The sequence below is a fragment of the Mus musculus genome, chromosome 13 (genome assembly GCF_000001635.26).
Source record: "Mus musculus strain C57BL/6J chromosome 13, GRCm38.p6 C57BL/6J".
Taxonomy (NCBI): Eukaryota; Metazoa; Chordata; class Mammalia; order Rodentia; family Muridae; genus Mus; species Mus musculus.
The window spans coordinates 94,518,576-94,544,699 of record NC_000079.6 but is presented as its reverse complement, the minus strand read 5'-3'; the positions used below and the strand labels follow the sequence as shown (position 1 = coordinate 94,544,699).

Below are 26,124 nucleotides of genomic sequence, written 5' to 3'. Positions count from 1 at the left end.
GTAAACAAACGGTTTTGATTTTGGTTTGCCTGCCCACTCCCGAGTCATTTTAAGAAGTCTTCTGTGAAGCTCAGACCCGTTCCTGGATCGGTTTCACAAATCCTCATGTAAAGTTACGGATTGAGACCTCTATTACCAAACCCGCTGAAACCTGCAACTAAAAAGGATGCTACTGAAAAAGCTTGTGGAAAATCTGCCAGCGTCAAGTCCCACATCAAAGGATGAATTCAGGAAGACAGAGAGAATGATACAGAAACGCCAAGAGACCTGCGAGGATTTACAAATACTTCATATAAACACATTTTCAAATAGCTTTATTCAGAGTAGCCTTTCTGCTCTATTAAACATAGCAAACAGCTGCCAGATTTATTCAGACAAATAATCAACAACCATAGAGTAAAATGGCAGAAGAAAAAGGAATTTTGGCAACAAGCCCGCAGAGGACGGCGGCTATTCTCCGTGTGCACCTCTCCGGTGCACGTGCGGTTCTGTATGGCTAGTCAGCGAAAAATCCCTCAGTCACAGCAGAGAACAAAACATTTGATGAAAATCACACATATTCTAAAAGAGAGCCGAGGGCGAACAAGGGCATGCAGGGATCTGTGGGACCGACGAGCTGCACCCCGAAAGCAGGCTATCCCCTACATGGGCACCGTCCTCCCTGGCGAGCCACTCACCTTGATTGGCTGAGCAGACAGATGTAAAGCAGAGGCAGGCTTTAGCCAGCAAAGGGCAGAACAGTAAACATGAGAATCAATTCATTTGTCATTAGGAAAAGAAAGCCACAGAGAGCATTCCTGCTACAGCAGTACACAACTTTTCAGAAGACATATAAGTTGAATTTAGCTATGCCTTTTTAACAACCACTTAGTGAGGTATGAGAGGTGGACACTCCACACTGGCAGTGTTGTTCGAGGTTCCCGTGGGGGGAGGCTTCTAACAGGTCTCTCGGATCCCACAGACAGTCAGGGCTGCATGAAATAAACACTCGACACTACAATCACCTAGTGCCAGGAAGCAAGGTCTCCCCTCAGCCAGGGACGAGTGACAGAAATGACTCAATGACCTCCAGATAAAGGATCTTTGGTTTCAGCCTCCAGAGGGAAAATAGCTGAGGCTCACATAAACTTTTACACATTGCGATGGCAGCATTTAAACAGACCCTACCATTATGAGCTGCCCTTAAACATATAAAATCAGTATCTCCCCCATAACCATACATAAAAAGACCCCTCAGTTATTAGAAAGCAAGCTTGACTTTGGGCAAGTAAAATATTAATAACTGCACTCTGTTGCAAATATTTTCTTTAGTGTATATTTAAATTTTTTTCTGATCTGATTTTGTCAAAGTATTTCTTTAAGACAGTCAAGAGAGAATAGAGGTATTTCAATAGTTTAATTAGGCTTTATTCCGAAGGTAAAGTGTGTTACTGTGTATACAAAAAACACATTAGGAGGAGACAGAAAAGCGCTTTGTAACAGTGCACCGACAAATGTAGACCTAAGGCTCACAGCGGTGGAACATAAGTGAGTCTCCGGTTCCTGGAATTTAAAATGCAGACACAGTGCAGGGCTAAAAAACAACTTTCAGAACCGAACAGGTCAGGAGCAGTCTATTATTTTAAAGACACATTAACTAATTTCTAAAGCTGCCAGCGATATACATGGACGTGTATGAGGGCACGCACTAGAGAAAATGGGCGGGCAGAGAGCATGCTTGCCTGTGGACAGCTGGGGATGTCTGGAAACCCTGGGGCCTGGTTGGAAGCACAGGTGTACACTGTACAGTACAGAACTTGTAGCAAACTGTAGTCACCTCTCACCTTGCTCCTTCTTAAAGTCCTTCTCTGACATGGCCACAGGTGAAAGCAGCTCCCCAACAGGTGGCTGGAGGGTGACGTTGAAGCAGTCATCCTTGGTGCTAAGGAAAGAAAGATCCAAAGATAACCAAATGCTTAAAAAACAAATCATTCTCTGACACACTGCAGTTTAACAGGGACAGTTCAACTTGACCTTCTGAGTTTCTGCTTTCACCCCAGGATGCTGCGGCTACAGCTTGCACTGCTGTAAGAGCCCGAGGGTTTCCGTCTGTGAGGCAAACACTACTAGATGAGCCCCGCAGGGTTTTATTCTTCATTCTGTTTTCTTTTTTTTTAAAGACAGGTCTTTTGTAATCCAGACTGGCCTTCAATTCCTGAGGCTTCTACCTATACGACTCATGCACAGGAATTATGGGTATGTGCCACCATACCTGGCTTTTGTCATTTATTCATCTGCTTCTTCAATCTAGTATGTTTAAGCCATGTGTGAGATTGCGCTTGTGCACATGCATGCAGAAGTGTGGAGGTCCCAGGATAGCCGTGCGGAGCAGATTCCCCTTCTACCTTTATGTGTCTTGTGGGGATCCAACTCCAAAGCTCCCTTTTCAAGTGAACACGCTATCTTCTAACTGTGCCTGCCACTCCCTGACAGTTGTTACAACTGACAAGACGCGATATGTTTAAGGACGTCCCTGCTTCTGTGTTGAGTGGAGAACAAACAAGGTGCAATTTCATCCTTAAATCTTCTACTACTGTCAATAAAGCCTCCCAGAATTGTGCTAAGGAATGTAGAAGTTAGACAGCTGAGGTTGGCTGATGAGGACCACCGATTAGGAGTGTTCTTCGATACAGATAACCGGGAACTCCACTAAGAGTTCCTGGAGAAGCAGGTGTTTATTGTCTTAGAGTCACAGGCTCATTAGGTGGCCAAAGTAACCCTCAAGGACCCGGCTTTCTCTAGCTTTCCACTCCACCATCCACAGGATGTTGGCTTTCCTCATGGCTGCCAGATGGCTGCCGAATCTCCAGGTACCACTTTTGCATTCCAGTCAAAGGAGGAACGTGATGATGCAGCGGTGAATAAATGAGCCAATCAAATCTGTTCCCAACCAAACCTGTGCCTGAGGTATGAAGCAAAGCTTCCCTGAGCTGTCCCCACAGGCACTGTTCCTTTCAGGCCTCACTGGATCCCCTGGGCAAGGCGGAGGTGACTTGAGAGGTGAGAGTTATAGATCCTATCTATCACTGGATAGAGGTAGGGACTTACAGAAGGGACATAAAAAGCTACTTACTTTTGTCACTACTGATTTCTTTCTTCCCGATAATAGGGGCCAAACCTAGGGCCTGATGCACGCTAGATAGTGCTCTACCACAAACTTAGTCCCCCTCCTCCACCCCAGAAACTCTATTCGCATAAGCTACCTCACCTCTTTCAAACCATGGATTCAAGGCAAACCAGTGTGCCCTGCTTATGCATCCAACCAACAAACCTTTACTGAAGGAAGCTGTGCTCTTACATACTGTGCAAATATTTTGAGAATTTAAAGTAAGGGACCTTAACACAGGCCCAGTGGGATGGAGAAGACCTTCCCCACAGTAGAATGTGAAGCTCTGGACAGGCGTGGGCAAAGGTGCAGCCCGGGCCGGCTTGTTTACGGGAGCGAAGGGAGGAAAACCTTGTACCTAGGCCTGTGTTTTCAGAATGGGGAGCAGCCAGGTGAGCCCATGGATGAGGCTGCGGGACAGCGTGCCCGTTCATCCCAGCTTTTACAGGGTGCTCCAGCTTAAGGCTGCTGTCCTGGAGTCCTGGCCAGCTCCTGCCTCCTCACTCTCTGAAGTGTAAGGACATGCATGGTCAAGTAGGCACACCAACACTGCATTCACAGAACCCACAGGAAGCACTTTCAGAGTCTTAATTTTCAAAGATTCCTTTTTATTTATTTATCTGCGCGCACTCGTGTGTGTTTGATGTAGGTACTCAAGGCCCCAGAAGAGAGCATCAGATCCCCTGGAGCCTCAGGCCCTCTGGAGGAGAACCAAGTGCTTTTGACCACAGCACCATCTCACTAGTGCAGTTTTAATGTTTCTTAAAGCAATGGCAATCTCCATCAGAGACCGTAAGCGTAGTTTACGTTGGCGAGGTGGGGAGAGAACTGTGGGGAAGATCATGTACGTCTGGTTGAGGGGGCAGGTCTCTTAGAGTCGTCGTTAGGGTTTAGTGAGTAAGTACACAGTAAGTGCCAACAGTGACTCTAAGAGACAGTATGCATTATACAAAATCTTCAGATAGGACAACCCAGGGGCACAGAAGGTGAGTGCTAGGAGTTAAGGCCCTGGGTGTGTGTGTCAGCAACACTCAAAATCAAAAACCAGAAAAAAAATGTCATTATGCCCGCCACCCAGGGCCACGCAGATGTAAGCAGCAGTGCTGGGCTCCGTGCCCAGGGTCCATGCTCAAAGCCCACGCTTGTTCTGCTGGGCCATGCTGCTTCTCTGGGTCAGGGAGCATTTAGAATGGGGAAGGTGAAATATTTTCTAGTCTAGCATTAGAAGGGACATGCTCGGTGATGGACAGACAGTCTTTGAAGTTTACAATGAGAACAACCGGGTGAACGGCAGCACACTCAAGAGGAGTCTGGGCTCTACACAAAATAACTTGGATTTAATTATCATATATCTGAGATGTCCAGCAGATAATTAGAAACACAAATTGGGAGGGGCAAAAGAAGGTGACATGGAGAGAGGACACACCAGGAAGGGCATGGTGGACAAAGGGGAAAGGGCTGCTGAGGACAGATGGGAAGAGTGGCCGTGAAGGAAGGCCCATGCCAAGCCTGCAGGGAGGACTCAAGGGAGCAGCAGTAATGTCTACTGCAACAAAACAGACCAGACAGGCGAGGAACCCAGGGCAGCGAGGTGCAGGGGACAGAAGGAGGGAGAGGCTGGGAGGTACTGGGAGAAGCAAGGAGCTTCCTGACAAGGGATGAGGGAAGCTCAAGGAAGACAAAGTAGCAAGAAACATAGGCTGGAGTCCTGCTAGAGTAAGGCCTTAGATAGGGCCAGTACTAGATGAAGGGTTAGCCTGGGAACATAGACAAAAGCCATGCTTGGAGGAGCCCAGTGCAAGGATCCTTAGGACATGTGTGAAAAGGAGTAGGTGGATATGTGTGCACGCCGCACACTACGTGATCTGTATGTATTGAGGCAGAAAGCAGAAGGCACAAGGCACCTAGTGAGGAAAACTCCTACTAATTACGTACTAGTTAACTTTTTATACCTTTAATTTTTTGTGTTGATTTTAATTTTAGTATGTATACAATGTCAGCATACCAAAATATATGCTTACATATGTACATGTATATTCACAGATATACAACAACAGCAACAAAACGTATATAAGAGAAGCTGGAAAGAACCCAGATGTCCCTCAACAGAGGAATGGATACAGAAAATGTGGTACATTTACACAATGGAGTACTACTCAGCTATTAAAAAGTATGGATTTATGAAATTCCTAGGCAAATGGATGGACCTGGAGGGCATCATCCTGAGTGAGGTAACCCAATCACAAAAGAACTCACATGATATGTACTCACTGATAAGTGGATATTAGCTCAGAAACTTAGAATACCCAAGACACAAGATACAATTTGCAAAACACATGAAACTCAAGAAGAACAAAGACCAAAGAGTGGACACTTTGCCCCTTCTTAGAATTGGGAACAAAACACCCATGGAAGGAGTTACAGAGACAAAGTTTGGAGCTGAGACGAAAGGATGGACCATCTAGAGACTGCCATACCTGGGGATCCATCCCATAATCAGCCTCCAAACACTGACACCATTGCATATACCAGCAAGATTTTGCTGAAAGGACCCTGATATAGCTGTCTCTTGTGAGACTATGCCGGGGCCTGGCAAACACAGAAGTGGATGCTCACAGTTAGCTATTGGATGGAACACAGGGCCCCCCAATGGAGGAGCTAGAGAAAGTACCCAAGGAGCTAAAGGGGTCTGCAACCCTATAGGTGGAACAACAATATGAACTAACCAGTACCCCCGGAGCTTGTGTCTCTAGCTGCATATGTATCAGAAGATGGCCTGGTCGGCCATCATTGAGAAGAGAGGCCCCTTGGTCTTGCCAAACTTTATATGCCTCAGTACGGGGGAAAGCCAGGGCCAAGAAGTGGGAGTGAGTGGGTAGGGGGGTGGGTCTGGGGACTTTTGCGATAGCATTTGAAATGTAAATGAAGAAAATACCTAAAAAATAAATAAATAGGCTTAATATTTTATTTATATATATATATATAAAGAGGCATGTATGTAACTCTAGAAGGTAGAGCACTAGGTGGTCAGATGGATGCTATGCACAGCTCTTTTTAAAGTAGGAAAAGTGCTCTCCCAGGGCTCTGTGGGTCCAAGGTGGCTCTGTGACAGTGGTGACAAGGAACAGTGCAGAGGAGAAATGGGTCTGTGGGTTGGGTTAGAAATCTTGAATGAGTTGTCCTAGCGACACAGTGTGTGGGAACAGCAGACACCACTGGCCAGATGGTTCTGTTCTTGGTGCCTATTTTCTGTTGAAATGGAAACGGTATGTGTCCAAAATGACTGGACCACTGTAGCAGTGGACACTGCTACCCGCTCGCCACGAATCTGTTTGCCCTTTCCTCTTTGCTGACAATGTGCCCCAAGAGACATTTCTCTCCACCTCCCTTCTTGCTTATTTCTCTTGGGGGGAAGGAGGAGGTGCGAGAACACAGACAGGAGCTTGAGTTGGAGCAGCCCTCAGGGGTCCATGAAGATGCAAAACCCACTGTAAGTGAACTGGCACATGAGACATAAAGACAGACACAGGGCTGGTCACCAGCTTGGCATTGCTGAGAACAGTCACAGCCGAGTTCTCAGAGCAATAATAAAGCCCTGACTGGTGAAGCCACAGATGGGCGTCTCTATCTCCTGGGAGAATGAAAGCCTGGGACACACTAAACCAAGGTGCCCTTCCTTTCTTCTTTCCTATCATTTTGTTCCTTTACTGACTGTTTTGTTCTACAGCTATTCTTTTCTTTTAAACATAATTAAAAATATTTACGTGTATGTGTTTGTGTGTATGTAGTATGTGGGGTGGGGAGACGTGCCACAGCAAATGTGTGCAGCTCAGAAGACAGAGTTATGGAGTGGGTTCTAGGATCAAACTCAGGCCTTCAGGATCTCTCTGGCCCCAGATACTCCTTATCTTTCCTTTCTCTTATCTCTTCTGGTTTTTCATGGAAATCACTATGTCTGTTTCTCCGAATATATATCTCAACATAGATAAGAACTGCTGATGCAAATATTACAAGACCAACAAAGTAGCATTATCAAGACAGCTCCATACAGCCGAGCTACACAGACTAGGATGGCATAATCAGTTCCATATAGCCGAGCTACAAAGACTAGGATGGCATAATCAGTTAGTGTAAGGGAAGATTTTACTTGTTGTGTGTTTACCTGTGCTGCATACACAACTATGTGCAGCCCCATTTCACAGATGCCTACGGTGCAAATTGGTAAACTGTCTAAGGAGAGTAGTAACCCCTCAGAGATAGGTTTAACTCTTACATGACATAAAATGTCCAGGACAACGTGTCACAGGGACTCAGAATTTACATATGTGATCCAGATGTTATCAGAGATCCTTCTAATCAAACAGAAATGCGTCTCTGAGCTTCTTTCTTATCAATATCACATATTAAAATTATTTTGAAATTTTGTCAATGATAGGTGAAATATCTCAATTTTTGTTTTCCTAAATACTAGCCATGATATTCATTTTTTATGCTTACCTGCTATTTGCATTATTTTCTTTTTAAAATTAAAAAAATTGTGTGTATTTTCCTGCATGAATGTACATATACCTTGAGGGTGCCTGGCGCCTGTGGAAGCCCAGAGGGTATCAAGTCCCTAGACTAGAGTTACATACAGAATGACTGTGAGCCACCTGTGTGGTGAGTATAGAACTGTGGTCCTCTGCAAGAACTGCAAGTGTTCTTAACCACACAGCCATCTCTCCAGCCTTCCTTACAAACTGTCTCCTCTTCACACTTCTCAGTGGGGCCTTAATCACAGAACAAGAGTTCCTTACATATCCAGCCTACAGAACTCCTGTCTGTCCCAGGCCTTCTGATGTTTTCTATTCATGTTTATGGTTCCTCCTGTTTTCTTTTCATAAAGAAATTTTACATTTTTAATGAAGTCATATTCCTTTGTATTTTTTCTAGATATAATTTGCCCACAAACAGTCTGGGAATATTTCTCTGGCCTCTATTTAAATGTTTATAGTTTTGAAGATACAATCACTAATTTATTCAGGTCCGATCTGTGGAGGGAGCTCTCTGATATCTTCCCAAGGCACAATGCACACCATTTACAGAGAGGGTGCTCTTCTCTAAGTAACCCGAAAAGCCCCTCAGGACACCGTTTCTAAGTGCTCACAGTTTTGTTTTGCTGGTTCCTGTGTCAACACCAATGAAATATTCTTCTGGCCTTATTAATACTTCAACATTTTAAAAAGACGTCTCTTCATTTAAAAACTATTTTGACCCTACATCTTGCTTTTTACATTTTGTTTGAATTTTAGCAATATGCTGAACTCCCTGAAAGCCCTCCTGGCACGGGACCCAGGCTGCCGTGCTGAGGTAAAGACAGATGCACTGGTGAGCATCTACATCTGCCTGATGAAGACCCGCTCTTCCACCTAAGACCATGGTTTGTTTCTTCTTAATATCACTTTTCTCACCATTTAAAATACTTTGTGTTTATTTTCTCTTAAGGCTGCCTACCCTAAAACACTCTTAAAAATGCATTAAACAGATTTTCTCTTGATTTGAAGATGTTGGGAGCAAATAATTCTAGCAATATTCTGCTTTTGGTTGTCTTTCTATACTGGCCTTGACCTCCATTAGAACATGAACAGCTTTGAGAGCGTGTCTCTTATTCCCTTCTGACTTAGAGAGGATGTCTCTGATCACTTGTGGCCATGGATAACGTGTGTGACTACTCAGTGAATTTACCACCCATGTGATGTACTCGCTTGTGGGTTATCCTCGGGGGGTCTTGACATCAGGGACACAGCCATATGGAAGGACAAAGTGATTCCTTTCTTGTTTGCTCTAGAAAACTTTTAGTAATAGAAATACTGTCTGTGAAGTTCTAGTACAGTTAGCCTTTTACTGCCCATTCATATTTTTCTATGAAAAAATTAGCTCCATATAACATAAACATCCCAACATACTAGAAATTATACATAGCATTATTTTAAATTCCTGAAAATCTCTTCTTTTACATTCCCTTTCAAATCTTTGTCTCCATTTTCTTTAATCTTGCCAGCTCAGTTTTTCTACTGTGGCCGACTCCTGTGGTGTGCTGGTCCGGAACTTTTTGGGGGGAGACCCCACAGATTTTGGTAACTAAATTATTAAAACCAACCTTATAGCTGTCTCATCTGAGTACAGTTTCTGATGTGTGTTGCCAACTTCCCCTACTTACAAGAGATTCTGCTTTATACATTCCATGCCTTTTTAAAGGTTTAAAACTTTTATGTTCTGTTGTAAGACTGCAACAAATATTATTTGTGCTCAATTATCCTTTTTCTAGTCCAGCCATCAGAAAAACACACATATATACTTCATCCTTTCATTTAGTTTCCATGCCATTCTCTCTCAGGCAGGGTTATTATAGAAACTGCTGAATTTTATCATGTAGCTGTTTAATACAGGTGATAGGACTTGTAAACTAGTGTGCACAGGCTGCCATGGAGTTACTCCTGAGGGAGGAGAGAGGCTCAGTCTCAGACAGCTCCAAGGTTTAGAAACTTCAGGAAACTTTAAGGAAGGTAACAAGGTTGAGGCTGCTCTTCCTGAGCCAAGGAGGATCTGAGATCTTTCTATTCTCTCCCTCAACATCTTTGCTTCCTTCAGCAAAACTTAACCCCTGCTGTGCTCCTGGGGCTCTTACAGCCATAAAGTCCTTTCTTTATGGACTTCGGCAGTGCTGTCCTTAAGCCTCAGACTATGTCTGCACACAGGTGAAGAGGGAAGTCAGAGGCCGCTTTAGTCACTCGCTCATTAATTCCCAAATGGCCTCCTTAACCCTAACTTTCCTTGGCCACACCCACTCTGTGCTCGTTGACTGTCACCAGTGTATCGTACGGGGTGTTTGGTTCTGTGGTTTTCATTTTCTCATCTGCTCCTATTTGTTTTCTAATGGCTAACAATTCCTTGAAATTTCTGGTTGGTCAGCTAATGGTACTCTCTCCTCTATGTCTCTGCTTCTTTCTGCACCTATCTTAATTAATCTTATTTATTTATTTATTTAGTTAGTTATTTAGTTAGTTAGCTAGCTAGCTAGCTTTTCAAAAAAGGGTTTCCCTGTGCATGCTGGCTGTCCTGGACCTCACTATGTAGACCAGGCTGATCTTGAATTCTGAGCTCCGCCCACTTCTGCCTCCCAAGCAAAGGTAAAGGTGTGCACAGCCATCACCCAACTCGGTGCTCACCTTTAAAAGAGTAGATTTTTCTTTTTAGTGGATTTTGCACAAAAATAGTGATGCAAATGGTGGTGTTAGTTTAAGCACAATGTATTATCTTTGACATAGTCCTATCCACTCACCACCAAGACAGGGATTTGTTTATGCAGCATTCACTTTAAAGAGCTAGAATCTATGGGTGTTATATATTTTAAATTGAGTATTTTAATCAAGAAATTAATTGGGTAATGATTTAAAGTGCGAAGAGGGAGTTGTTATAAAATACGTAAAACTGATTATGTATAGTCACGTTCTCGCTGCACCCACCCATCTTATCGGGTTAAGTCAGACCCACAGTTAGTCAGAGGACTACAGCAACATTTCCAAAGACTTGTATCAAAGATGCTCTTATCACCATAATTTTACACACTGACTTATATAACGTATTTCAGACAAAATACAAAAGCAATGGCAGCCATTCTCACTCTTCTCCTTTCTATCACAGAACCAAGACTATTAAAGCACACCACTAAGCCAAAGGTGCCACTTACTATGCAAAAGGCGCAGCAGTGACTGGCACCTAAGACCCATTGATCTCCCCATTACCACCATCTCCCTCCCCCACGAGCACTCCTATGAAGCTATTGATTGAAGCACTGCCGATCGGTTTCCATTTTCTGATTTTGGGCAGGCCAATTAAGAACGTGAGTGATTGTGATTACGCTGCTTCAGGATCAATTACACTGATGCAAGACAAAGTGCTCTTTTTGGAACACACAAAAATAATTTTTGATCTAGCATGCTCTCGTGCAAGATGAAATATAAAATAACTTAGTAATTTGTACCTTCACTGCAGACGATGTATTAATGCAAGTGTTTGTAGCAGAAAGCTAATTGCTGTGTGAGATACATTTGTTATTTTCCTAAACTTAACTTGAGAGATGTTGAAAGAAAACTCATACATACTACCCTGTATAGGACAAAATCAGGCCCTACAGTGTGTATTTCTCCCTAGAAGGTCTTGGCTAAATGTAGAAGACAAAATGCAAATGTGGACCAAGAAACTATAAAAAAGTCCTTGTAATTAAAAAAAATGGAAAAATAAGAACATGATTGTAAATTGGAAGGATAAAGGAATATTAAGGTTTTAATTTTGGTCTAATTTGGTACAAGCTTTGTCATTGGGCTCACATTGTTGAAATCATTAAGATGAATATACCTCTGGTGTTGGAAGCAAATCTATTTAGAGTGGTGTTACTCATAGCCTGTGTTCAGTCATATTGATCTGTGTTGTTTGTCTAATAGAAAAATAATAAACAATTACTAGGCAGTGTTGGGAAAAGTAATCAGGTTTTATATATCACTAATAAAGCAGACCTCCCAAAACATAAAGGTGATGATCTGCATAAGATCAATGTGCACACCACAGTGCCGGCTCCTGGCCCTCACCGCCGGCTCCTGGCAGGGACAGAAACAACACTGGGCCTGAGCCTCTGGGGAAATGACAAAGAAAGGTTTGGTACATTTCACCTACACATTTGCTTTTTTAAAGGGTTTTGGTCCTGACTTGAAATTTTAAATCCTGACAAACTCTATCCTAAGCTGGCTAAAATTGAGATGAACAAAATACCCCAACTTTTAAAGAAAAACAAGTAACTTCCACTTAAAAGCCAAGTCAGATCCTGTATCAGCAAACATAAACCAGGGAACGCCAAGGTGGCTCTCAGAGCTGTGCTCGCTTTGCGCTGGCTTCCCAATGGCCTCTGATCCCTCGATATACACACTATACACCCGCGTAGGTCTGAAACTAGAAAATTCCAGCAACATGTGGCTAACGACATCTTAACTTTAGAAACGTCCTCAAGCAGTTTGTAAAATTAACATAAAAGGAGGAAAATGTTTTAGAAAGGGCTCAGAATCAGTAATATTCTACTCAGGAAACTCATGTGTCTCAAACCGACAACCTGCCTCAGAAGATGCCTGCTCTGAGATACTCAACCATATTATCAAACTGCTTATTTCTCCTAGGTTTTTAAAAATTGTATTATTAAAATAAATTTAAAAAAAAACCCTAGTAATAGCTTTTGGTTTTTTTCAACCGTGCATGGCACACTGTAACGGCAGGTCTATCAGAGATATTTAGAATGCCCATACAGTACACAGCGTATAAGCAACTCTTCTATGACAGTTGCACACGGTCAAACAAAGTGCATGTGCTTAAATGCTTTGTCTTACAGAAAAAGCTATTCAAAGACCAGCTTTACATCTTTGGTCCGGTTTAGGCAATATAAACAGAACAACTGAACTTACCACAATTGGAAACTGGCCGTCTGTGTAGAATCACAAAAGTCAATACCCACTGAGACAGTCACGGACCCCTTAGGCTCCAGAGAGTCTAAGAAAGAGGGTAATTTACACATTAAAACATGGAGGATGTGAGAAAGAGGCAAAGAAACTACTGAATACTCAGGCCATTCATGCCTAAAGACAAATTTAATTATGGCTCATAAGAGACTTAAACTATGAATATTAAAGGAAATTATAAACTCATGAAGCTAAGCCTGAACATTCACCAATGGACACATTACATCTACTTGTTTGAGACTCTTCCTTAGCCTTAAAGCTCATTGTTTAAGTTAAGCGTCAGTGGTGGGCTTCACAGCACTCCTGTGGATCATGTCACGGTACCGGTCCTTCCATTTGCCTCCCCCTTGCAACTGCGCCTATTTTGCTGATCCCCATCAATCCTTCAAATGGTCCTCTCTCCTGTTCTCATACGACATAAATTCCACTACCCATTAACTGTCCTTGCCTTTCCCCGATTCCCTGCCATGATGGTCATGGATTCTATCATCCTCTGGGACCGTGAGCCCCAAACTAAATGTTTTTGCTTTATAAATTTCTTTGATTGTGGGATCTTAGCACAGTAATAGAAAAACCAACCAAGATATCTCTTAAGAGATCTCTTCTTCCCACCAAGATCCCTTTTTTGTCATAATCTCTCTCTCTCTCTCTCTCTCTCTCTCTCTCTCTCTCTCTCTCTCTCACACACACACACACACACACATTTGTATCAACGGCCATCATTTCTCGAGCTGTATACTGTCATGAACTCATACTGTCGGTCTCCTTGCTTAAGGCTGTTCATTACTCCTTCCCATGCAGAAGATGGAGCCGAAGCAAGAAAGAATTCTACTTCTGGGCCATAGCCCAGCTATCCTTTACTGAATCCTTAAAACCATTTTTTGTACTGTACACACTGAGGCTCGGTCTTGTTTGTATCATGCATCACAGAGGTTGGCAAACCCTGCCATCTCTCAAGCATGACTGCATTCACATTTTGGATCCTCCACAACGTACAGAGGCTAGCACTCCGACACTGTGTGACTCGCCTGAGTGGTAGGATAATGAACTTGAGGCTCAGTGCTGTGCTAATGCTGGAGGACGGTGCGTGATCAATGGCAGGCTTTACTATGTGAACGCTTCAAGAACAAAATGATCAGCATAAAATTATTCATATAATGGATTTTATAATACTTGGACACTGTTTCTGGACTTGATGTTGTGCACTGGAAAGGGTTTAATGTGAGTCCTTATTGAGGCCGGCCCCCCACCCCACACACCAATCCTTGTCTTCTCAATGTTTTTAAAAAACTAGGCAGATAAGCCTTATATAATATTCCTACAAAGAATCCAGCTCCCTGCTAAAAGGGCAAAATCCAGAGATTTTAAGGTAATATATAACAGATTGGTGACTAGGACCCTTTAAGATGGGCACATATTTAATGAATAAAACATCTCGATTCCTTTTTTTTTCTTACAAGAACATGACAATAAAATATGTGGTTTTGTTGCATTCTTAAGGTGATTTTAGAGATTAGAGACATCGTATACTGTAACTGGCTGTAATCTATTGCTGGTAAGGTCTGGGCAGTGTACAAACATGGAAAAGAACTCTTTATCTTAAAAGCATTCGATCAATGCCCCAAAAATGAATAAAATATTGTGGTCATAAAATTTTCCTCAGAACAAAAAGCCTACATGTAGTACTGAGGAAACAGTATTCATATTTTAATGCCGCATTAACGTCATGCTATGAAATTTATTGTATTTATTTCTTCTATTCTACATAGGCCAATAAAAGGTCAACTCATCAACTCATTATGCCAGCCAAAGGAAGCATTAATACTGTTCTACTGTTTTAACCTTTGGATAACATTTCCAACCCAGACAACCCATACATCAGCTACTTGACATCGCTTAACTAAACTAATTTTTAAACCAGGTAAAAAGGGCTAGATTGTAAGTAGTAAAAAAGGAAAAAGAAAAGAAAAAAGATCACAAATTGGTATATCCTGTAATACCTTGGCAATATATCAAATCTGCAAAATAATCCAGTAAAAATTAGAATAGAGTACACTATTTAAGTTCTCTTAATTATCCAGTATAAAACCCTGGCATTCAGTAACTCCTCGCTCGCTACTCTGGTTACTTAGGAAAGTCTACTAGACTTCCCACTAGAAACCATTGTTTCTCTCTGGCATACGCATACGCATACGCACACACACATAGAAAGCATGATGCTGTTTACAGAAAGCCTCACAAAGCCAGGGCTCGGGTGGAGAAAACCAGAAAGGACAGTGATGCACTGTCAAAAAGGCAGGGAAACCTTCCTGACTTCGTCCTGCACCAAGGGCTTTATTCCCCTCAAATGTTAGAAAACAGCCGATATTTCAAGGCTACCATGCCAGAAATCAACTTCCCTTTTGGTTTCTTTTAGATAGTCTGAGTAGCTAAGAATGCCCTTCTGTAGCTGAAGGTGACCTTGAACTCTGACCCTCCTGCCTCCACTTCAGGTAGGGTTTGTATGAGGCTGCTGGGGTCATAACCAGGCTTACATCACCCTTTATGGAGATTTTTCCTGAAGGATTGTGTTCACTCATAAAAACAAAATATTTTCTGAAAATACTTAAAAATATCAAGGGTACACCCTGACCCTCTGCTGGGCATCTGGGAAGGGCACGCTGTGTGGGAGGCCATGGGGCCAGTGGAAGCTGCCTCCTGCTCGCAGGGACAAGGGCCATTGCTGCTGCGTCTGAAGCTTTGTGGAAAGAGAAGCGAGGTCTCCTTTCCTGTGCTTTGAGCATGAGGACACCTTGATTGTAAGTGGTGGTAACAGATCAAGGATGTTTAACTTGTAGCTATCACAGATAACTGCAGGCACACAGCAAAGCGCACTCCATATCCTGTGTATGAACAGGACGACAACAGAACATGTTCATCCTGTGGTCCCTCCTTCTCAATTTATGGAACATGAAAGGGTCTGGAGCTATGGGAGGCACTACACTCAAAAGACACACCACTGTGCTGCTGTTGCTACACAGTGAGTGAGTAATCTGCAATGAGGTGGGGAGGAAAGCTGAGCAGCAGGGATGTGGGAGGTGATGCAGGCAGGGCAGCCCCGACCTCTTGTTACAGTTATCAGCTCTGACTGCCGAGACCAGATTCACTAAGGGAAAAGAAGCACATTTCTCTTACATGATAAATTCAGGTTTTAAAAAATGGCTGGGAGCCGGGCGTGGTGGCGCACGCCTTTAATCCCAGCACTCGGGAGGCAGAGGCAGGCAGATTTCTGAGTTCGAGGCCAGCCTGGTCTACAGAGTGAGTTCCAGGACAGCCAGGACTACACAGAGAAACCCCGTCTCAAAAAAACAAAACAAACAAACAAAAAAATGGCTGGGAATACAGCCCAGGGGTAGAATACCTGCATAGGATCCCAGGGAAGACCCAGACTCAGTCTCAGTCTCTGTCTGTCTGTCTGTCTGTCTGTCCCTCTCTCTTTCCCTCCCTTCTCCCCCCTTCCCCTTCACACAGGGCACTCTCAGTTAGTAAATAATGCTGTATTTTATCTTTTTCTGAAACTCTGCTTTAAAAGTGAAAACATTTAGGAACCAAGTTTGCAGTAAGACTTAGCCTTTACCTATTGGATGAAAGGCATGCATCTGCATGCCCACAGGAAGCCCTTTCCCCCCTATGTGGATGTTTTCTATTTTTCGATCAGAAGTATTAGTCAGGGTGATCTGTACAGAGACCATCTTGTCACTGAAGATGCAGGGCTGTCTTGGGAAGCAGTAGTGGGCGGCCAGTCCTTTCCCATGCATTCGGTGAAGCAGCTCATGTGTTTTTGTTGGCACGAAGACAGGCGTACTGACCTGGGCATGTGGGAGGACGACAGGAGTTAGTGAGGACATTCAGTCACTACTGCTTCTAGAAAACAAGCCAATACTCAGGACATGTGTTTGCCCTAAGTTATTATATAAAATACAATATAAACGTTAGAAGATGTGAAACTGCATAGTAAATGCCTCAAAGCAGCATTAAAACGTTAGTTTCCCAGGCAGTGGTGGTACACACACTTAAGCCCAGTACTCAGGAGGCAGAGGTCTACAGAGAATAAGTTCCAGGACAGCCAGGGCTACACAGAGAAACACTGTCTCAAGAAAACCCAAACCAACACCCCGCCCCCCATACCAAATTGTTTTATTTTACTCTGCAGGTATATGTTAAAATAGTTTAGTAATAGAAAACAAAAATAACGCCAGTCATAGAGTGCATATATTTTTGGACTGGGGAGACAGGGTCTCACTATATAATGTAGGTTAGCCTAGATCTAGGGGTCCTCCGGTCTTACTGTTGAGAACTTGATGACATGGAGATAGGCCTCATGCCCTGCATATGTAAATACTTTCCTTTTACAAAGAGTATATGAGTTGTGTTTTTACTCTTTAACATAAACATCCCATCTACAACCTTCTTAGTGACTTTATGTCTAGATTTATGGTTTTCTAGTTAGTTTTCTTGAATGTTTCAACTATATGAAATTCCGACCAACAACAACCATCATGTGCCTTCCTCTTCAATCCTGACTACTAAACAACAGCCTCTCACTGGTAGCACAGGTTTGCCTGGAACCCGAGAGTCTTCTACCTCAACCTCCTGAGTGCTGGAATCACCGCGTTCACCGTGTGTGGTCAGCCACACACATTTTCCCCTTGAGCTTCTTCCACTGTGAGCTCCAGCTTAAGCCAGCTTCGTCCTTGGCTTACTGATTAAAATGAACTTCCCTACCTACCACGATGATAAATGTCCACGGTCGCCTGGGAGACACACCTGGGCTAACTGAGGAAGGACACCTACCCTGACTAGGGGAGCCCAGGCAAGCATTTCTGTCTGCTTCCCGCCCACAGACCCAGAGGACAGGTCCTACCCAACTCTGCTACCATGCTCTCCACCATGACATTTCCATTGTCTGCTCTTACGCCATGAGCCAAAGAGATCACTCTTCTTCTTTTTTATTTAAAGATTTTATTTATTTAATGTATGTAACTATACTGTAGCTGTCTTCAGACACACCAGAAGAAGGCAACAGATCTTTTTACAGATGGTTGTGAGCCACCATGTGGTTGCTGGGAATTGAACTCAGGACCTCTGGAAGAGCAGTCAGTGCTCTTAACCACTGAGCTCTCTCCAGCCCCAAGATTTAAAAGTATTTCTTTAAAAGCATTCTTTAAAAGTACCTCTGTCTGGTCTTTGGTCACAGAACCAAGAGAAATAGCCAATACACCTATTTTGAGATCAATTAATTGTATTTTAACAAGCAGTAAAAGGGAGAAAGAGGGAGAAAGGGGAAAGGAGAGAACAGAGAGAAGCTGCCCATTAACAACCCATGGGCTATCCATCTTTCCTTTCAAAATCTAAGGACTGCAGCACATCAGGCCTGCTACAGATAACTGATAGTGAATAACTTTTAATAACTTTAAATTCAACAAAAACATCATAAATATGAAAGGATAAACTGTCCACTATTTGTCATTAAAACAATATTCTATAAAAGCTCAACTCGTATCAGAATTTAAAGTAACCTTTGTAAAATTATGTCAATTTATTTGCAACATAAAAAAAACCCAGAAAACAAAACAAAACAACAAAACCCCCAGCTGCTTAAATCTCAAATTTTGTTCAGAATTATCTTCCCATTAAGTCAATGCTTCCACTTAACCTTGCTGATGACGGTAGCAAACAGTCTGCCATTAGGTTTACTTTGGTTTCCTGCAGGGCTAAGGATCAAACATAGGACTGCACAACTGCCTGGCAAACACTGGTGTTCAAGTCTCTGCTTGCCTTTCTTTCTTTTCATGGAGCAGTGGTATGTGCTTGTAAGTACACCTCTGGAGACTCAGGTAATAAAGTCAAAAGGCTGGGCTCTTCCTGTGGTACCCAGCAAGACCCTGTCTCACAAATAACCATTCTAAAAGAATATTTTAATGTTGAAGAAAGTGAAATCCTGCTATAAGCTTTTAGATGCTGCTTAGCACAGACCCGAACACCAATGCTCAGTGTGAACACAGTCCACGACAGAAAGGTGACTATAACATTAAGTGTTTAGGTGTACATATGGGCACAGAGACAGCGTTAGAGTTACAACAACCAAGTTAAGCAGAAGCCCTCAGCTGACGAGTGGTATTTTCCAGTGTTACATGCTGATTCTTAGTTAGATAACAAGCACGTGTCACTTTTGACCTACACCATGTCTGAGATGTGCTCATCACGGTCACTGAGGAGATGGTGATGCAGGCAGCTTCGCTCCTTTGGAAGCCCGGAGGGCTGAGCTGGGCTGAGCTGAATGCAGTATGGGTGTGAGAGCTGAAACTGTTAACCCCGAAAGGAAGAGGTGACTAGGAGGCTGGGGAGGAGCAGGTGCAGCACACTGCTCAGTTAGCATCTTTAGTCAGCTTGGCACTATGGCAAGCGGTGCACATCTTTAAGAGTGGGGCCAGCTACAAGGTTTCAGCTTGTTGGGAATGTGCGTTGTAGTTTTAGTGGCCATCTTTCTTTGAACTCCAAAGCTCTCTCTCCATAGCCCCATGCATGAATGAGTTATCTCAGGGCTTTCTAAGAAGGACACTATTATTTCAAGCACAAAGCAGCAATTAATATCACTAGTCATTCATTTCTCTCATCTCACATGTATTGACACACTTTACTAAGCATGATACTAAGTACTCTAATACAAAGTGTTCAGAGAACTAAGTAAACCCATCTGCAGTAAATGCCACAGCAAAGGTCGGCTCCCAGCTAAGGCAGGCCTGACATCCTGGGGAACAGGAGAGAACCCAGCCACGTGGGGGAACTGAGTCCAACTGTAGCAATGCTCTCTGCTCCCACAGGTGCCACAGTCCTCTCAGCTGCCTAACTGGTCTTCTGGCTTCTGTTCTGAGTCCCACCAAGCAGGCGCTTGTGTTCAATCTGTTAGACCTCAGCAGGCAGAACCACTCCACCAAGATAAGGCGGCACGGTGTCATCACCCCCCCTATGTGAACCCTCCAGTTCCTTGAAGAGTAAAAGCAGAAACTCTTTACAAAGGCCGTGGAAAAACTGAAGCTGCCAGGCCTCTGCTGACTTCATCTCCTATGACTCCTGACAGACACCACTGCACGCTATGCCTGTCACCTGATCTCTCTCCTTTAACACAGCAGCCATACTTCTACCACATGCCCGTGGCATTTGCCATTCCCTTTGCCTGGAAGGTCCTGTCCCCACATATCCACCTGGGCCAGCTCTGAGGTGCCTCTGCTCCAATGTTACCTTCCTGAAGAGGCTTCACAGAATTCCTCTCTCCTCCTTCTTCCCTTGTCCTTCCCTCCCTGACTTACTACTATGTCCCCTTCTCCCCCCACCTTACTTCCTTCATTTTGACACTAGGTCTCTATGTGGCCCTGGATGGCCTGGAACTTGCTTTGTAGACATGGAACTTACAGAGATCCACCTGCCTCTGCTTATAGAGTACAGGTACTAAAGATGTGCACCGCATGTCCAACAGAGTCATAATAAAATATTTAATTTAATTATTATGTTTATTATCTGGCTTCCCACTTGCTCCTTACTTTAAAACATAATTTTACTCATTTTTATAACTTAAAGCATTTTAAATATTATAGCATTTCTAATAATCTACATCTAGCATCGGTTATAACTATACTTTATTTGATGCTAAGTCTTCAAATACAAAATTTTCCTAAAAATATCACAGGCCTACTGGAGCAGTGGGGTGATCAGTTGAGAGTCAGCATCAACATTTATTAGCTTTAGGAAATGACTTAAGATTTCCATTAAATATAATTATTTCTGTTATACACACACACACACACACACACACACACACACACACACACACATAATAAAATTATGAACAAAAGAAAAAACTATTTCTAAACATGTATACAAAGAACAATTTATTGGCAAGAAGGAGCTCTATGAAAAAACATTAGAAACACAGAGATTCAGGTAAGAAATGGTTTTAATAAAATCTGTACCACCCAAGAGAGGATAAAAAAATAGTGCTAGAAAACACTAGGTTTTAAAAAATGATTTATTTATTTTTATTTTATGTGCACTGGTTCTTTGCCGACATGTCTGTTTAAGAGCCCTGGAACTGGAGTTACAGACGGTTGTGAGCCACCATGTGGGTGCTAGGCAAGGTGCTCTGAACTGGGGCCCTTTGGAGGAGCAGCTAGTGCTCTTAAATGCTAAGCCCTCTCTCCAGTCCTGAAAACACTAGTTTTAATTTTGTAATGACGAATGTTCTAAAGTTCAAAGTTTGCTGCATTCTTAGCAGATGACAGGGGCCATCCTTACCGGGATTCCCGAGGACATAACTAGCTCGCCAGCTGCAGTGGCACTACAATGAAATGCTTCCCCAGCCAGAGGAGAACAAAAGCATCAAGCACCAGTGAGGTGATCTCCACAAATCTTCCTCAGCACATGTTTAAATAATAAAAGTCGTTCCTGTACCTTCAGATGGTTTGTGAAAATAAGCAATCAATTCTGCAGCCACAACATTATTTCTAAAGGAAATCTATGTGACTCATGACGCCTGTAGATACACAGAGACAAAGCACACATATTTTATCAGTTTATTACAGTAAGCAAATAAGCGTGGAATGAGAGAGCACATAACTGTCTACTTAGTGCTTACTGAAACATTTATAAGAGCTGTTATCTCCCTAATAACAGACAGACAGCGTGCGATTTTAGAGAGGAGAAAAGCTTCATATTTTTTAACACTTCACTAAAAAGTAACTGAAGAGTGTAAAATGAAAAATACTCTGTGCAGTTAGCAGGTAATGGACCATATTATCAACTCAAGTTAGATTTATAGGGTACAAACTAGTCACTAATAGTTATTTTATGACATAGCATGTCTGCTTTTTCTTGAGATTATTAAGATTAAAGTTGTAAAACTTCTTTTGAACATAGCTGTTCAAAATGATTGAATTATAAAATTTGAAATGAGACTTGAAAAATAAAACACGGAGCATCAAGTGAGTGGATTTTAACCAGGCTCCTCTGGCAGCTGCGTTACTATTTCAGAGATGACATACCCACATAAAGCTTTATGAAAACCATGTTTTTCAGCCTTTTATGCTTTAATCTGTATTTAGTTACACAATCATCTTTAAGTATTATCAATCTGTTCTGTTTTTAAATTTCAAAAAAAATGAAGAGCTGTAATATATAAACTGTTCTCCTCGTGTCTTGTTTTCTTTGGCTTATTTTATAGCAGTGCCTGCTTAGATTTGACTTATAGAGCAATGAGGAAAGGAAGTATTTGTAAGTAGAGGTAAGCCACATCTTTTACATTAGTGCTTTTTAAACCAACACGTTTCGATTGGTAAGAATTACATGGCAGAGAACCTCAATATTGATTTGCTTAGTAAATACACAAAGTGAGCCTGCTGCATCTCCAGCTCACTGCACTGAACAGCACCAGTATAGGCCAGGGTTTGCTGAACCCCTATCTGGACACACAGAGTCAAAGAAATATACTGGAACCTTCCAAAGAACATTAAACTAATGTTCACTGTCTTAAGGAGAACTTCTTAGTTAGGCATGTAAATCTGACTGATGTAGAATGCAATTGTGATAATTTCCAATATTTTGAGTAATGAGTACAGATTATGAAAAAGCAAGGCTTCTTCATTTATTTTTGTAATAATCAACACGTCTTTTAAAAACTCTGTTCGGAAGGGCTGGAGAGGCAGAGAGCCATGGTTCAGAGCACTATTGCTCCACCAGAGGTCCTGGATTTCATTCCCAGCATCCACATGGTGTCTCACACCATTTATCACTCCAGTTCCAGGGGATACAAAGCTTTCTTGTGACCACTGTGACCACCAGGCATGTATGTGGTACACAGACATATAAGCAAGCAAAAGACTCATGCACAAAAAGTAAAACTAAAAAAAATGTTTGCAGGCAGGTCTGAACACAGTATGTACACTTAATGAATTCATTAATACTTGCATGCCAGTAAACAGGTACCAGCAAGCAATGGTTATTTTTGTGAGTTTTCACTCTAATGGTTCTAGTATTTTTAAATGGTTGTAAAATCATAATACTGTTTTATGATGTTAAAAATTTGTAAAATTATATTTTAGTATCTAAACTCTTTATTAGAATAGCCACTCATTCCCCGCCCCCCCCCCCCCCCCAGGCTGTTTTCTGTACCATGCTGGCATCACAGAGTGGCTAAGGTACAAGGTCTACAAGGCTAAGGTACTCACTTACAAAGAACCTGGGACTGCAGATGCAACTCAGTAGTAGAGCGCTTGCCCTGTGGTCTCACCCCTAGCACTACCTATAACAGCTCTGGCCCTACACATAGAATGTGTCCCTTTGCACTGAGTTTGTAGAGGGAGTTACTTTATAACATTCTGTTCTTTCTTTTCTCCAAAGACAAGTCTATAAGCTTTATTTTCAACACATTTAATTCAAACAAAACTACGGTCAGTACGATCTTGGCTATTGGTTTGCTGTTCACAGACGACATTCCTAACAACTCCAGAGCTTCAGCATATTGAACCACGTCAGAGGCAAAAGAGCATCTACCGAGATGATCCCGCATTTCCTGACCTTAGGTTTGTTTATATGCTGTAATGGATTTCTGGATTTATGTATTGTCAACCAACCTTGCATCAGTCATGCTGTATAGTCTTGTTACTGTGTTCCTGAATTGGGTCTTCAAGTATTTTGTTGAGAAATTCTGCATCCATGTTCTTCAGAGAAATTGGTCTATAGACTTGTTTTTTCTTTACCTAATTTTGGTATCAGGGTAATAGTGGCTTTGTTAAATGACATTTTCTAGTGCTTCTTCACCTTCTGTTTTTGGATAAGTTAAGAAAAATTGCTATTAAATCTTCCTTAAAAAATTGATAAGAACTTAGCAGTTATTCTGGACCTGGGCGTACTTACTGTTAATAGCTTTAATCCGTAATGGGTCTATTTAAATTATTTTATCTTCTGGCTTTAATTTTGGTAGGTCACATGACTTTAGATACCTCTGACTGTGTTGTTATCCTTTAGCATTGCTTTGGCTATTCATGGTCTTTTGTGATTCCATTGGAATTACTGGATTTTTTTTTTTCCAGAGCTAGAGAATATGTCACTGGAATTTTCCTGGGCACTGCATTAAACCTGTAGATTAATTCTGGTAGTAGAGCCATCTCCACATTAATTCAGCCAATATAGGAACAAGGAAGCTCTTTTCACTATCTAGCGCCTTTGAATTCCTTTCTGTGGGTCCGAGTTCCAGCTACCTCAGGGCACAGCCCTCCAGAGGTGGAAACCCCACACCACACCAGGCTGGTGTGCTGGGCTTTAGGGAAGCACTGAGACACCACTCCAGGGGTGGGAACATGCAGTCCATCTGAGATGTGAAAAAGCTGGGGCTGGGTTAGGAGTCCCCAGACCTGCAATCAGGCTGGGGCCGTGGGGTTCTCAGACCCTTGGACATCCAGGCACCGCTGGCAGAGAACAGTGCCTAGCCTGAGGCCAGGGCGCTGTGGGGTGCAGTGGGAGGGTGGGGAGCTCTGCCTTGTCTCAGCAGGTGACTGTCCTTAGCTTGGGGGTGGTTGAAAGGGGCTAGGGCGAGCTCAGAGAGGCTTCTACCAGGGGAATTAAGCTGCAGCTCAGCGGGCAAATGCCTTCTCCACGGCTCCCCACAGTGGATCTTGACGACAGAGACAGTCCATGGCTCTAAACTTCAAGCCCAGCTTGTATGAATTCACACAGACTACGGTAGCAAGCACAGGGACTGCCCAGGTTCAAAGCCAAGCACTGAGAGGGAAGTGGGCGTGAGCTCCCGGCACTACCCAAGAAGCTACCTCCACCTGACAGCTGCTCGCAGAGGAAAAGCTAGTCTGCTCTACTGCAGTCTCATGGGTTATAGTAACCACACATGAAGGCAGGCCCCAGGCCTACTCAGAGCTATTTTTGTAGACTTTTTTAGTCTCATACTGTCTGTCTGTCTGTCTGCCTGCCTGCCTGTCTGTCTGTCTGTCTGTCTATCTCTACTACCACCCCATCCCTGGTCTGTCTTCTAAAGAAAGAGAGACAAAATGTGGAGTTGGATGGGGGAGGAGCATGGGGAGCACTGAGGAGGAGGTGAGGGAGGGAATGAAAACAATTTATTTTCAACTAACAAAGAAAGGACTCTGAAACAGGACGTGTCCAGCCAGCCCTTGGACACTACAAAGTCTCTCAAGTTCTAATGACCTTGACACCACACTGGAACTGACATTTATCTGCCTTTCAGGGTTGGCTTAAATTTAGGCTAACGTGAAATAGCATTGGAAGAAATAAAAGGACCAAGGAACATGAACAGCTTGAACAAGGTACCGAGTGACTTTCCTGTGCTGAAATGAAAGCGTGAGTGCCTGGAACTCAGGGCAGGTGAGGCCACGTAGCTACACAGGGCGCAAACAGTGAGGTCTGCAGAACAACGGGGTGCTGGCAAGGCCATGTGTGAGCAGTCATGGTCTTTGCTGAATGGGTGGTAGGGACTCTAAGGAGGGCAGAGGACATGGCTAGATGGCCTTACACAAGAAGAGATTAGGGTGACGATGGATTAGCCGGGAGGCAACAGCTAGGGCTTTCTATAAATAAACTCCTGGGTAACAGCAATTGAAACAGACAGAACTACAGGTCATTGTGGGTAAGGTCATGCTGAGAATTTGTACTACAGGCCTGCAATCCACGTGGAGACTCCCAGAGAAAGGTTAGACTCTGGTAGACAACTTACAGACTATGTTGGGGAGACTTGGTACTGTGCTTTGTATTCAGAGACAGGATCATGGTTCTCTGGCTGGCTGTGGCTCCCTGCAGTCAACTGAACTATCAGGTAGGGGACATGAGTCTCCAAGGCTGAGGGACATGGATCTTATCTACATAAAGTCTAATGGCTAGGGAAAGACATCTTAGCCCATGTACATAGACATTTGATTTGAAACAACAAATCACACCCAAGATGTCTTACTCCCAGTGACAGAGCACAGTGGAAAGAGTCCATTGCACATCACACATGCCAGTCTCAGGTACTAAAGGTTACTGAGAATTCCTGACACTGGGCAAGGATGGGAAATGGGTTCTCAGATCCCAAGACAGAAATAGAAACACATACAATCACTTATATGCAATCAAATACACACATCCTGATTTGTGCATAAACATTTAAAATCTCTCACTGACAGAGAAGTTGATGTACAGTACAGAAACCTTGGGCTCTTTAGAGTACAAATGTGTGAGCAAAGCCATTTGATGACCTGACCTATGCAAATTTACATCAATTTATTTTCCTATGTTAAATGTTCTCCTAGTTACCTGAGAATCTCGATCAGTGCATTTTGAGCACATTCATTCCCTCTCCATCCTCTTCCCAGGTTCTCTCCCACACCCCACTTACAC

The 26,124-nt window shown here is 42.9% G+C and overlaps 1 protein-coding gene across 4 annotated transcripts in view; it reads right to left on the bottom strand.

Moving 5' to 3' along the window:
• The window catches only part of Ap3b1 (adaptor-related protein complex 3, beta 1 subunit), a 207,357-nt gene that overhangs the window by 21,617 nt on the left and 159,616 nt on the right, over positions 1 to 26,124 (bottom strand). For 2 of the 4 annotated variants that reach the window (XR_001780749.1, XM_006517523.4), the window contains 4 exons: positions 16,304 to 16,535; positions 12,634 to 12,718; positions 1,824 to 1,921; positions 678 to 716 (listed from right to left, as the gene is read on the bottom strand). Coding sequence is in view for 2 of the 4 variants with exons in the window: in XM_006517523.4 (XP_006517586.1) it covers positions 678 to 716; positions 1,824 to 1,921; positions 12,634 to 12,718; positions 16,304 to 16,535 (454 nt within the window). In the remaining 2 variants the exon portion in view is untranslated. The remainder of the gene's footprint in view (positions 1 to 677; positions 717 to 1,823; positions 1,922 to 12,633; positions 12,719 to 16,303; positions 16,536 to 26,124) is intronic. The other 2 variants (XR_382728.3, NM_009680.3) reach the window with 1 other exon arrangement.